Raw genomic sequence first — 13,851 nt, 5'->3', positions numbered from 1 at the left:
ACAACCTCCGGCACCCCCGGCTGAGGTGCCTTGTTCTCTTTAAGTACTCCCTTAGTGCCCTGACGGGGCACAGGAGCATCTCAGCTTTGTCGTTGTCTACAAAGTCTGCCAAGGAAGGTATGGTAAAGGAGTCGAATCTGCCGTCTACTATTGTTGGATTTTGGGTCTTGGCCACGAATTCTGGGACAAACTCAAATACCATTGATCTCCAACCTCTCGAGTGCTTTATGAGATATGAGAGGCCATGTAGCTCCCCCACCCTTTTGGTTGAAGCCAGGGCCAATAAGAAGACTGTCTTCAGGGTCAGGCTCCGTGGACTGCCTTAAGTGGTTCGTAGGGGGGTTTTGTCAGACTACTCAGTACCTTGGTCAGATCCCAATCTGGGGGCTTTTAGCTCCTTTGGTGGGCATGACTGTTCAAAGCTCTTCATCAGCATGGCCAACTCCCATGAAGACGATATGTCCACTCCTTTCATTCGTAAGACTGAGGCTAGAGCCGCCCTGTACCCCTTCACTGCAGATACAGACATATGTTTTTCTGTTCTGAGATATATCAGAAAGTCTGCTAACTGCTGAATAGTGGTACCGAGTTGAGACAAGTTCCCTCTACGACACCAATCACAGTATGCTGACCACTTTCCTTGGTATACCGTCGCAGATGATTTTCTGATATTACCTGCCATCTGAGTTGCTGCTTTCTGCGAAAACCCTCGTGCTCTGAGGAGATACTTGACAGTCTCCACCCGTGAAGCGATAGGGACTTCACCGACTGGTGGTACCTCTCCATGTGTGGCTGACACAGTAGGTTGCTCCATGGAGGTAACTCTCTTGGCACATCTACTAGGAGTTCCAGTAGGTCTGGAAACCACTCTGCTTTCGGCCATAACGGGGCTACCAGGGTCATCTTGAGGTTCTGAGACCGCATTACCCTGTTCAGAACCTGACGGATTAGACAAAATGGAGGAAATGCGTACACGTCCAGATTGTCCCAGGGGTGTTGTAGCGCATTTGAAATGTATGGATAAGATGTTTGATTCTCACCATAGGAGGAATGTTTTAACAGCCTTAAAAGGAGCAATAATTAAATTAGCGGATATAATTAGCAGTCACATCCAAATAACTTCAGAAGTCGAAATATTTTGTTCCATGCCATACAATTTTTAGAATTCGAAATTTGAACAGACACATTAGTGGTTCCAGAAAAGTGGTGCATAGATTGAAATAGTGACTTAGCTATATAGTATTTTTATGGAGATCTGTTAAATGTGTAAATTAGACATACTATATTTATATCATTGTTTAGAATGTTCTTTAGAACTCGCTCATGATTATTTAATATATTAAAATATAGTTTTTATTCTGACTATTATTTTCCTTCGGAAACAGATAATAGTATTTAATAAAGGATAACAAGAAGAAAGCAAAAGTAGGATTTCTATAATTTCAATGTTATTTGGCGAACATGTTCTAATGATCTCTCTTATGATTATTCATCTTAATATAGTAGAATGAAGAACCTACATCTGACTATTAATTTAATTATCGAATAGCTTATAGAGTAGAAAAATAAGAAAAAATAAAGTAAAGGCAGGATTGCTATAGGTTAAGGGGCCTGACTGAGGTTATTGTGACGTCACGCACCTAGCTGTTTAATCCTGTACCCCAGTTTAAGCTGCTCATGAAAAGACCTTATATTCTCTAGACCTTGGTTCAACTAGACTATCTCACTCGGCACACCAAGCACCGGCTCAATTAAGACTTTATTTTTTCCTTTTTTCTGTATCGCATTTGATTGTTTTCATATTTTATCATTAGGTTCAATTTATTGTGAAATAACATTTTATTTTTTATGTGAATTGGTACTGCTTTTACGTACATATTACAGTAAAGATTTTACTACCACTCCTTCTCTCCTCAACAATACCACAACGCATGATAACTTAAAATTATTCATTCATTATTCCTAAAAAATATAAACGCTACCTCCCTCTACCTCAAGTTAGCTGTGTATCACCGCAATGACGAATGATTTTGTTAATCATTGGTGCTAAATTTTATTGTGAAAAGCTTTGTTCTTTCATTTACTATTTTGTTAATATCGTTCAACTAGACCGTCTCACTCGGTGCACTGAACACTGGCTCAATTAAGACTTTTTCTCTTTTTTTTATTGCATTTGATTGTTTTCATACTTTATTACGTTAAATTTATTGAGAAATTCCCTTTTTATGTGAATTGTTATTGCTTTTACATACATACAGTAATATTTTAACTCTCTTCTTCTCTCCTCAACATATCAACGCTCCCTCGTTCAGTCTCAAGTCAGCTGGGAGTGATGTGACCGCAGTTACGTACGATTTTATACATCTTTTATGCTAAATGTTATATTGAAAGCTAAATTTTATATTAAATGCTTTATACTTTAATGTATTTTGTCGAATATGTTATCATTAAACTATATATTGTAAATGAAAAATAAATTAATACAGTTTAACTTGTAAGACCCAGTAGGCCGTCGAATCCAAGTATAAATTAGATAATCAGTCAGTTCGAAGTACGAGCATTTGTTCGACAAACGATACCAAATTTTCTAGAAAATTTTGTTCGAAAAAAATGAAATTTTCATTATTAAAATGAAGTTTTATTGTATACTTACCGAACAATTATAGAGCCGTGATTTCCACGAGCGGCAGGATACTAAATTCAAATTAGCGCGTCGGCGTCGCCAACACTGGTGGTGATGACGTCATCTCCCTCCACTCGCGGGAGAACCAGGTACAACTGCCCAGGTGAATCCAATTCTTTCTGCCCGTCCGTCCACCTAAGGGGAGGAGGGTGGGTATAATCATAATTGTTCGGTAAGTATACAATAAAACTTCATTTTAATAATGAAAATTTCATTTTTATTGTAGTGTCTTACCGAACAATTATAGAGCTGATTACACATTTATGGGAAGGTGGGATTCAGTGGACCACTAGTATTTTTAAATGGTTACATTTATTGCAATACCAGTAAACACTCAAGGTGTCTGTTGTACCTTACCTTGTAAGAGAGCTACAGCAGATGTTACTGCCTCTGGTCGGTGCTCTTCTTACTATTGTAGAGGAATTGGAATTTGACCAAAGTTAGCCTCTACAGGAGTGGAATCCTTCCGTAGTTCAAGCGAGTCAAGGCTGACTGACGGAGGATAGTAACAACAAAGAGATTGTTTGCCCTTGCCCTGGGCTAAGACCAGAAATTCAATTATACAAAAACATTTGTCACCAACACCAGATTTAAAAACATATATACCCAACATTGTAAAATCTGACCTAACAGACTGGTGAGTATCCCAGGTACTCAGTACCCCCAGCTTCCCTTGAACTCGACAACCTATTCAAGGTGAAAAGTTAGCATAGAGGTGACGACCCCTGTGCCGTTTCTCCCAACACCATGCCAGAAACCGCCACCGGACCTAACGTTTTACAATTCTCGAAAACCGTTTCTATCTCTTTGAGATAATGACTCGCAAAAACCGCCATTCGATCTCCAGAACGTGCTCTGAAGAATCGAAGCTAAAGATAAATTCTTTCTGAATGCTAAAGAAGTTGCCACTGCTCTAACCTCGTGAGCTTTAACTCTCAGAAACGGAAAGATTGTCGTTCTCGGACTGCGAGTGAGCTTCCTGATAAGCTCTCTAATAAAGAACGATATAGCATTCTTAGGAAAGAGGACGAGAGGGATTTTGAACCGAGGTCCAGAGCTAGAAGATTGTCCTCTAATACCCTTAGTGGCAAACAGATACTGCTTAATAGCCCTGACTGGACATAAGAGCCTTTCTTCCTCCTCATGTCCAACCAAATCAGATAAGTTCCTTACCACAAAACTCCTCGGCCAAGGATTAGAAGGATTCTCATTTTTGGCTAGAAAGGTCAAAGATACCGAAAATACAGCATTGCCTTGAGAGAAACCGACTCTTTTGTCTATAGCGTGCAATTCGCTGACACGCTTAGCAGAAAGCTAGTGCAATAAGAAAAAGAGGCCTTCTTAGTCAAGTTCCTGAGTGAAGCCGACTTCAAAGGCTCAAACGTGGCCCCATGAGGAACTTAAGCACCACATCTAAGTTCCAAGCCACTGTATCTTGCGGGAGCTTAGTGGTTTTCGAAAGACCTAATGAGGTCTGACAGCATCTGAATTGGAGGAAATATCCAAACCTCGATGTCGAAAAACCGAAGAGAGCATGGCTCTATATCCTCTGATCGTCAAAGGAGCCAGTTTCTTAGAGTTCCTAAGAAATAGAAGAAAATCTGCTATTTCTGTTAAAGAGGTCGCAGAAGTAGAGACTTTAGCACTTCTACACCACTCTCTGAAGATTCTCCACTTCCCTTGATAGAGTTTGTTAGAAGACTCTCTCCTACAACGAGCGATAGCTTCTGCAGCTCTTCTTGAAAATCCTTTCGCTCTGACAAGATTCCGGACAGTCTGAACCTGTCAGAGCTAGAGCGGACAAGTTTTGGTGGAACCTCTTGAAGTGAGGTTGTTTGAGAAGCCACTTCTCTGGAGGAAGAAGTCTGGGGAAGAATCTACTAACAACTGGAGAAGGTCCGGGAACCACTCTTTCCTGGGCCAAAAGGGAGCGATTAACGTTAGTGTTACATTGCTGTGCGACATGAGCTTGTTCAGCACCTCTCTTATTAGACCGAAACGGAGGGAATGCATAAGCTTCCAGACCCGACCAATCCAACAGCATTGCATCCACCGACCAAGCTAGAGGATCTGGGACTGGAGAACAAAAGAGAGGAAGACGGTTGTTCCTTGATGTCGCGAACAGGTCTATTGACGGTCGTCCCCAAAGGCGCCAAAGTTTCTGACAAATCTTTGTTGTCCAAAGTCCACTCCAGAGGTAACACTTGCTGTTGACGATTTAACTCGTCCGCCAAGACGTTCATCTTTTTTCCCGAACAAATCTCGGGACTAGCTGAACTTTCGCTTCGTTTGACCACAGGAGGAGATCCTTGGCTACTTCGTACAGAGAAGAAAGGACTGAGTCCCCCCGTTTCCGCACGTATGAGAGAGCCATGGAGTTTGTCGGAATGCACTGCCACTACTCGACCTTCTACTAAGCTCCGAAACTGTCTGAGCCCCAAGAAAATTGCTAACAGTTCCTTTACATTTATGTGGAACTTCTTCTCCTTCTCCGACCAAGCTCCTGAAGTCCGTTGATTTCCAGTAGGGCTCCCCAACCTGTGTCCGATGCATCGGAAAAAGAACTGTAGGTTCGGGAGGATGGGTCGTAAATCTAACCCTTCTTCCAACCTTGCTCGAGAGAGCCACCACCTTAGGTCCTCTTTTATTTGATCTGTGACAGGAAAGGTAATCGAGTCTGGTTGTGTCTTCCTGCACCAAGAGGCTCTCAGGAAAAAACTGCAGAGGTCTCATGTGCAGTCTTCCCAACGTCACAAATTTCTCCACTGACGTCAATTTGCCCAGGAGCCTCATTCACTGATTGGCAGAACTTACCTTTTTGTCCAAGAACTGCTGAAACTGTCTCAGATAGCTTGAACCCTCTTCGGGACAGAAAAAAGCCCGAAAAACAAAAACTTGAGCATTCAGAATCATCCCCAAATAAAGGATGCTCTGAGATGGAACCAACTCGGAGACGTCTGTTTGTTGACCAGAATTCCTAACTTTCTGGCAAGATCCAGAGTTGTTCCAAGGTCCTTCATGCACCGACTCTCTGATTCCGACCGGAGAAGCCAATCGTCCAGATAGAGGGAGATTCTTACTCCTAATATGTGCAGCCAGCTTCCTATCGGGATAGAACCCTGGTGAAAACTTGAGGAGCGGTCGCTAGTCCGAAGCAAAGCGCCCGAAACTGAAACACCTTGCCATTCGAACATGAACCTCAGTACTTCCGAGATTCGCGATGTATCGGAATGTGAAAATAAGCGTCTTGCATGTCCGAGAGACCATCCAATCCCCCTGTATGATGACTCCAGAACCGACCGAGTGGTCTCCATATGAAATTTTGTTTTCTGGACATGCAAGTTCAGGGCGCTCACATCCAAAACCGGCCTCCAGCCCTCCCCTGATGACTTGGGAACTACAAAAGGCGATTGTAAAAGCCTGGAGGAAAATCCCTTCTATCTGTTCTATCGCTTCTTTGAGAACAAGCGCTTCCACTTCTGCGGCTAGCGCCAGAAATTTGTCTGAGCCCGGAGAGTATGCCTGGAATGGAATTGGCACAGGTGAGAGCGAGGGAGGTGAAACGAGAGGAATACGATAGCCGAACTTGAGTACTTGCACTACCCAGGCTTCTGCTCCTCAGGTTTTTTTCTTTTTCCCATTCCTCCCAAAACAGAGCCAGCCTGGCTCCCACTGGTGCATGAAGAACCGAGCTTTCATTTGGAAGGTTTGTTAACCTTGGCCGAGGCCTTAGACTGAGGTCGCAAATTCGACTTCGGCCGAAAGAAGCGCTTGGGTTTTCTCCCTCGAAAAGGCACTTGGGCCAGAGGAGAAACCGAAGGAACAGTCTCCACAGGAGCTTTAGGTCTCTTAGTAGACTGTGCCAGTAAATACGAAGTAGATTTCTTATCTAGCGCAGACGAAATTGACAACACTACATCGTCTGGAAAGAGGTTATCTTTCACAAAAGGAGCAAACAAGAGAGCAGACTTCTGTTGGGAAGTAACCCTTTTAGAAGCAAAGGAGCACCAAAGTTGCCTTTTCTTAAGGGTACCAAAGGCGATGAGCGAAGCTAAAACTCTGACAGTTTACTTGTGAACCTAAGTTCGGAAGAGAAGAGGCGAGGCCTTTCAGACCCACTGGTGTTGCTATGACACACCCCTGGCTCCTCCCCCTGATAGTCGTAAAAGAGCACAAACCACGCCCATCGGGGCGGAGCAACCAGAGAAGTGCGAGTTGACAGGAATCAAACCGCCATATTTGAAGTTGTAAGTTGCTATGAAGTATATCTGTACTTACCATTCCATTTTCCTGTTGTGAGATTTATTTGAGATTGCAAATTACTACAAGTAGTAACTTAAGTTCCAATTTGTGAATTTTAACATTTTCCATTCCTCTTTATATTCTAAGATAATATACGTAATGTGACAGTAGTTCACCTCCCCTTTCCAAGATATTCCTATCTTGTTACCTAAAAGTTGCATTACCTCTAAATGCAAGGAAACGAGTCTAAGTATACCTTAAAGAAATTTATGAATAATTGAAAAATGTTATGGTTGGCCTCAGAAACATGTAAGCTGTTGACTTTTGTAGGTAGTTACTTTACAAATTCTTTATTTCCTCCAGAATGGTCTCCTCGGTTTCGGGGGTAGGGTCGGAGGGTGAACTAGACCCTGGGTCTGAAAGGCCTCGCCTCTTCTCTCCAGAACTTAGGTTCACAAGTAAACTGTCAGTTCTAGAGAGAGAGGCTTCAGCCTTTCAGACCCACTGGTTTTGCTCACCCGATACTTCAGGGGGCATGAAGATGAAGTCCTGCAACGACTGCATCGAAAGCTCCCTGTAGACCGAGGAGAGCATAAAATGACCCAAATACAGAGTTGCTTTTCCAATTCATTCTAGTCATTATCTCTGCAGCGTAACTCCTATACATCATCCTTGAAGCTGCTTGACCTCTGATAGAGTGGAAATTGGTGGTGTTTTTTCTGGCATTGGGATCAGCTCTGAAAATACAGTCCCTGAATAGCTGCCTCATCTTTGGAAGGGACATGATCTTGAAGTTTTCATCCAGCCAAATATGGTCTTCCCTATCTATGTTCCTTTCTGCACAGATTTTATTTGTGTACTTCAGATAAAAGTTTAATTGTCTAACTGGACAAATTGTTTGGATTTGTAGGGTGACACCTAAAGCTGAATTCAATAGGAGTGTAATTGTTTCTCTGATTCTTGGCCATGAAGGAAGGGTGGTTCCTTAACACAATGGTTTCTGGTGTGAAAGTGCTCCTGGAGATACATAGATGATTAAATTGGTTAGCTCTCAATGGGCAAGCCAAAGCTACGAGGAATAAGGTCTTCTGAATCATGAGCAGCATAGAATCATCTCTTTGTAGTGTTGAGGAAGGAAACTACTTTATCAAGATCCCAGCCTAGAAATTGATGAGAATTGCTGGGTCTTCTTCTATTTACTCCATCAAGCATAGCTTTAATATACTTGTCTTCTGCTAGACAATAATTGGGAAAGTATCCCTTCAAAAACTGGTCCAAGAGCAGCTCGATATCCTTTTAGTGTGTTGTACGCTAGGCCCTTGTCTATTAATTCGTTAAAAATAGAGTAGCAGTGATAAAAGAGGGAACTTGTTGTTACTTCCATAATTTATTGTGTATGAACTCTTTAAAGATAACTGAAGAGATTTTGGTACTTGGACCAGAGGAGCTGTCTCGTAAATTGGAAGTAATTTTGTTGCATATCTCTGGAGGAAATATGGAAGGTAGTTGATCTTTTATATTCTGAAGGCGATCAAATTTAAGTGGTGTTGTGCTAAGGGTAAGGTACAGTCCATATGAAGTATCTGGCAGCCTTCTGCTTGACTTTGTACTTACGGTATTCCTTGGAGACTGTCTTGACTAGAGGAACCATGGTTCCGTTTCCTGGGAAATAGTGCGAAGAGCATGTTTGTTATTACATTCGTTATATATCTTAAAAGCAACTTTATGCAGTAAGAAGCCTGAGGGAAAGCATAAAGAGGAGAAGAACCTTCCCAGCTAATGTGAAGAGCATTATTACCAATTGCTTTTGTGTTGGGTACGGAAAGGAAGAACAAAATCTTTTACATTTAGAATTAAAGCCATTGGTGAAAAGGTCTATTTCAGGAAAGAAATTCATCTGTTTGCAAATTAAATTGAATAGATTATCGTCAAGAGTGGCTTCTGGATGTATGGAACCAAAGTCTCTCGATAGGGAATCAGCCATCACATTGCTTTCCCTTTAATCCATTTAGTTTTGAATGTTTATGTTGTATTTCCTTTGATGTCTAGTAACACTTTGATGCCTCCTGGGCCGATTTGTTCCTAATGCTACCATGTTTTTTGACCCAACAGTTTGTTACTTGTGAATCTATGTGAATTAGTACTACTTTGTTTTCTTAGTTTGTCTCTGAAGTGTTTTATACAGTAAATGCATGCAAGTAGTTCTCTAATGTTAATGTGCGAGTATTCTCATTTTGTAGCCATGTATTAGTTGAGAGTATGCCATGTTCTCCTACTAATGGCTCCACCCCAGCCAAAGTTGGATGCATCTGTGAATAGTTCTAGATCTACTTTGATTATTAGGAATGTTTATATCACTATACATATTAGTCTGTTTCCATTCTTCTAGAAAGGATTTGAAAGAAGGAGGAATGATTCTATATCCTTTAGCAAAATATCTATGAAACCTGTGAAGGAATTTAAGATGGTATCTACCATAAAGGTGTAGTAGGAACAGAAGTTAAGTGATCCTATCAATCTTTGATATAATTTGAGGTCAGACCTGTTCAAGTTGGATACTGTATTGGCAAGCCTGATACATTTATCAATGTTTTTCTGCATTGGTCTCATTGTTTTGTTCTCCAAGTTATAATGAACTCCCAGGAACTCTATCTTTTGCACTGGATGAATAACAGACTTTTTAATAGATATTTGCCAACCCAGCTCCGTGAGCACTTCAATGACTATTTGGATGTGAGCCTCGCATTTGTGAAAGTCATCTGCCAATATGAGTATATCATCTAAGTAATTAAAGATGAGTATATATTTCTTCCTAATGTATTTAACTACTGTGTACATTAGTTTGGAAAAGATGTAGGGAGCTGTCTTTAACCCGAAGGGAACAACCGTCCATTTGAATTTACGTTTTCCTAATTTGAACGTTAAGAATCTTTGAGCACTTGAATGAAGAGGGACGTGCCAATAAGCATCCTTTAAATCAAGTCTACCTGCCCAGTTGTTTAAATGCAAATAAGGGAATATAGTTTTAGGTTTCAGCATAGAGAAAGAAGGTTTCTTGATCATAGTATTAAGGCATTTCATATCGAAGATTAGGCGAATGCTCCCATCGGGTTTAAGCTTGTAAAATATGTGGTTAGAGTAATAAAAAGCATTTCTGTTAATTTGTTTTTCTTTCTATTACCCCTAGGTCTAGTAATCTGTTACATTTTCTCTCTAGTATTATTCTCTTGCTAGGAGAATAATATCTATCAACCCAAATCTTTTCAAAGTCTTTTGAGCCTTATTTTTTATTGCCTAAATGGGAGTCTCACACCCTTACTGATCAAGTTGCATGCAAAAGAAGAATTTGGGAGTTTTTGCCAATTTTTAAATTTATGTCAACGACCTACCTATCCCACTTACTGGAGGGGCGTGAGAGGTTTCCTTGGAGCTAGAGGCTTCTGTAGGGAAAATTTAACTCTTCTAATATCAATTGAATTGTTAGTGGGTACCTTTGCCAAATTTTTGTTTTATTTTTACTGTGTAGCTCCAGGTTATTTTCCTCTTGGTCCCAGCAGGGCTCGATGGTATTAAGAATTAAAGCATAATTAGTTTTGTTTCTTATCTTTGACGTCTGAATTAATTGCTGTCTGTCCCCCTGTACTCCTTCCCCCTCTTCGGCCACCTCTCTTGATACCTCGCCTGTAGGGATTGAACCTATTCCTGAACCCAAAGCTTCCCCTGAATCCTCTGTAAAAATTAAATTTCCCTCTGGGGTAGCCCTGATGCTTGCCAAAGTTGAACCTTCCACCTCTAGAGGTAATGTCCCCTCCTCTAGGAAGGGGACCGCCTCGAAAGCACGAAGCAATAGCTTTCCTTTGATCATCTGATAAGACCCATATATCATTAGTTTCAGCTTAATAATAGCATCTCTCGTATCTAAATTGAGGTTCCTGGGTAAAGATTTCTTCTTGAATGATCGGATTAAACTTTTAATTAGATCAATGTGTTTCCTGAAAGGCCCAAAAAAACAATTTTATTTTTCACTTTAGTAATGAAATCAATATCGTTAATCTTAGAGGGGTAAGCTAATTGTGCCAGAGCTGCATGTCCTTGAAAAGAAGATATAGCCATTTTAATGTTTCAATATCAAAGTGAAAAGTTTTTCTTGAAATCTTCTATTAAACAACCTGCCACTTGGCCAAAAGTTCAACTTTGGCAAATTTATCAATTTGAAAAGGTCTGCAAGTTCTTTATTATGATTACAAACAAAGAATTGATCATGAGAGTTTTTGTCTCCTTCACTTAATGTTAATGCAATTAGGGAGTCATTCAATTGTATTTTCCCATCTCTATGAATGGAGGGCACAGCATTAAAATTGTTAGATATATAAGTAGGAATAGGTTTGTTAAAGGTAAGCGGGTTAAATTCTTCATAGTCACTACTATTTCTTCATTATAAGTTGTAAATAATTCTTCATTTGCATTCTCAGGTAAATCTACTTTACGGCGAGGGCGCTTAGGAGGAGGAGTATTGTCATTCCTTTTTGCAGTCGAACCACTTCTGCAATAGGAGTGAAAACCTAGACTTAATTTTGATAATAAAAGTTTAACTGATGTCTATAATATGGCTCATGAATTTACAATCAGGTTGGACAGCAGCAGACCTAGAAGGCTGAAGCCAGGCAATCGGGTTCTAGGCTCAAATGGCCTTCATCGGTTACTAATTCAGGTCAATCGGCATCCTCTCACTAATATCCCATACTTAAATTTATATAGCCTCTACAGTAATCATCTTATATATATAGCCGACCTGTCAGAAATTCTTAAGACGCAGTTCCTCATGGTAAGGGGTAAACCATTATATCGAAAGGAAACGAATGTGGGATATAAAATTCTACCCATTAGCTGAGGTAGGCGCAATTATACCGCCTTTGACAGGAACCCCTCCAGTTAAATGTCGACGATAGGATCTCGGTGGGATAGGCGGAAGGGAGCGGCTAATAGGTAGCCTAGATTGACGTAGTATGTTAAACTTAAAGTTAGAAAAAGTTAGGCTAGTTAGGCTACTCAGCTCGTAAGGCAAAACTAGTTAACACTCACCTTACAACATTAATTACCTTTGTCATATAAGTATCTAGTCCTTATAATGTTTAGGCTCACTTTACACATAGTTTAGGATTATATGATAATGTACTTCGGTCTCGAAATTTATCTAATCTAAACTTTTTACGATTATAACTACCGCACAGTCTGTTCCGGCTCATTGTTTACCTTTTACTGCCATGCTTGTGACGTCATCAGTCTATATCCGCTGCTATCCGAGACGTTTTTATATAAAAACAGAATATTAAACCTTACCCTTTCTCCACTAGTTTCAATAATGTTTGATTCTGTAATAATAACAATTGAAGAATTTCACTATTGGAAGGTTCCTGGCTGGTTTCTTCCGTTTTGGGACCTCTCTTCTTTTGGGTTGTGCCGGTGGAATTTGTCATCATCGCTAGTTTCGCTGAGATTATTGCACATCTGCTGATACTACGACTTTTTTGGACATTTTAATTAGTTGATTAAGTCGTTGTCCCTCGTAACAATAATTAGGGGAGGTTGGTAGTAATGGTGAGGTGTAACAGGTATTGCCTGTCAACTTCAAATATGGCGGTTTTGATTCCTGTCAACTCGCACTTCTCTGGGTTGCTCCGCCCCGATGGGCGTGGTTTGTGCTCGTTTACGACCTATCAGGGGGAGGAGCCAGGGGTGTGTCATAGCAAAAACCCAAAGACTATATAACTGAAGGAAGATAGGAAGGCTCAAAATAGGAATGTTAATATACTAGTTGCCAACCCAAAGTGAACACAATAGTTTGACCGCTCAGTGTTCAGATGGCGTTGTAGGTATATCGCAGGTCGTCTGTTTGTTTATATTTAAAATTTGACAGTTGACACAAACGAAATCGTGGCGCCAACAGTGAATAAGTCACACAAATGTGTTGTTTGCAATAAACGAGAGAAACCGATCCTCAATAAGTGTTTCACAGGTACCCTAATGATAAAGAACGATCATTACTTACAGCATAATACATTAAATATGTGCTACTAATCAGTAATCCCCACTGATATTGGCTATAATATTAAGGCAAGGCATCCGCAGTACATTTTTTTTGTTTCAAACTTTTTTTTTTTTTTTTTTTTTTTGTTTTTTTTTAAGTTTACTGAGTAACTTTATGACTTCATCACACTCAAACCAGCAACCAAGCAGTGCTGTGCCAATTCAGGAGTGTTAAGAGAATGAAAAAAAGTGCTTGGTTTAGAGAGTAAAAGTGTTCAAGGTATGTCAATGAAAGTATAGCCTACAAGGTTAGAAAGGTTAGAAAAAACTTCCAAATTCTAGCCTAACCGAAACTGATTAGTATCACAGCAAACATGCCGATAGATGTCCAAAGGTTAGACAGATTTAGTATCGGGGATGATCCAAAATCAGTGGGTAAAAGATCGAAAAAGTGGAGAAGCAGCTTCCAAATTTATTTAGAAGCACTAGGGAAAATGGGTAAAAAGCAGCAGAAACCATTGTTACTTCATACTGCAGGTTTAGAAGTTCAGGAATTTTACAGAAGACAATTGAAGGGCTCACAAATCCATTTGCTCCTCAAGCAAATATGTACTTTGAATGTTATTAGCTCATCGAAGCCTCGCAGGAATCAGGTGAGACAGTAGATTCATTTGTGACTAGGTTAAGGAAATTAGCTTCAACTTGTGAATTTGGAGATCTAGACCAGAGTTAATAGAGCAAATTATAGTAAAGACTAACTCAACAAGAGCTTAGGAAGACATTGCTACAAGAAAAGTAGCTAACCTTGCAGAAAGTTCTAGAAATAGCAAGAGCGCATATTTCCCAAGTCTAAATGAGTAGCTGAGTCACAGCCAAGAAAATACGTTTGGCTGTAGCTC

General features: G+C 40.3%; 1 protein-coding gene across 33 annotated transcripts in view; it reads right to left on the bottom strand.

The window, feature by feature from the left end:
* Window positions 1-13,851, bottom strand: part of LOC135212462 (dual specificity mitogen-activated protein kinase kinase 4-like) — an 81,494-nt gene that overhangs the window by 48,519 nt on the left and 19,124 nt on the right. Inside the window, exon 1 of one of the 33 annotated variants that reach the window (XM_064245884.1) lies at window positions 12,025-12,321. The exons of 31 other annotated variants lie outside the window; for them this stretch is intronic. In XM_064245884.1, the coding sequence (XP_064101954.1) occupies window positions 12,025-12,076 (52 nt within the window). In that variant the 5' untranslated portion in view covers window positions 12,077-12,321. Of the gene's footprint in view, window positions 1-12,024; window positions 12,322-13,851 lie in introns of those variants that run through there. One more of the 33 variants, XM_064245886.1, reaches the window with a different exon arrangement.

This window comes from Macrobrachium nipponense, chromosome 41, assembly GCF_015104395.2.
Source record: "Macrobrachium nipponense isolate FS-2020 chromosome 41, ASM1510439v2, whole genome shotgun sequence".
In the NCBI taxonomy this organism is placed as follows: Eukaryota; Metazoa; Arthropoda; class Malacostraca; order Decapoda; family Palaemonidae; genus Macrobrachium; species Macrobrachium nipponense.
The sequence above is the reverse complement of the archived record's forward strand: the minus strand, read 5'-3'. Positions and strand labels throughout refer to the sequence as shown.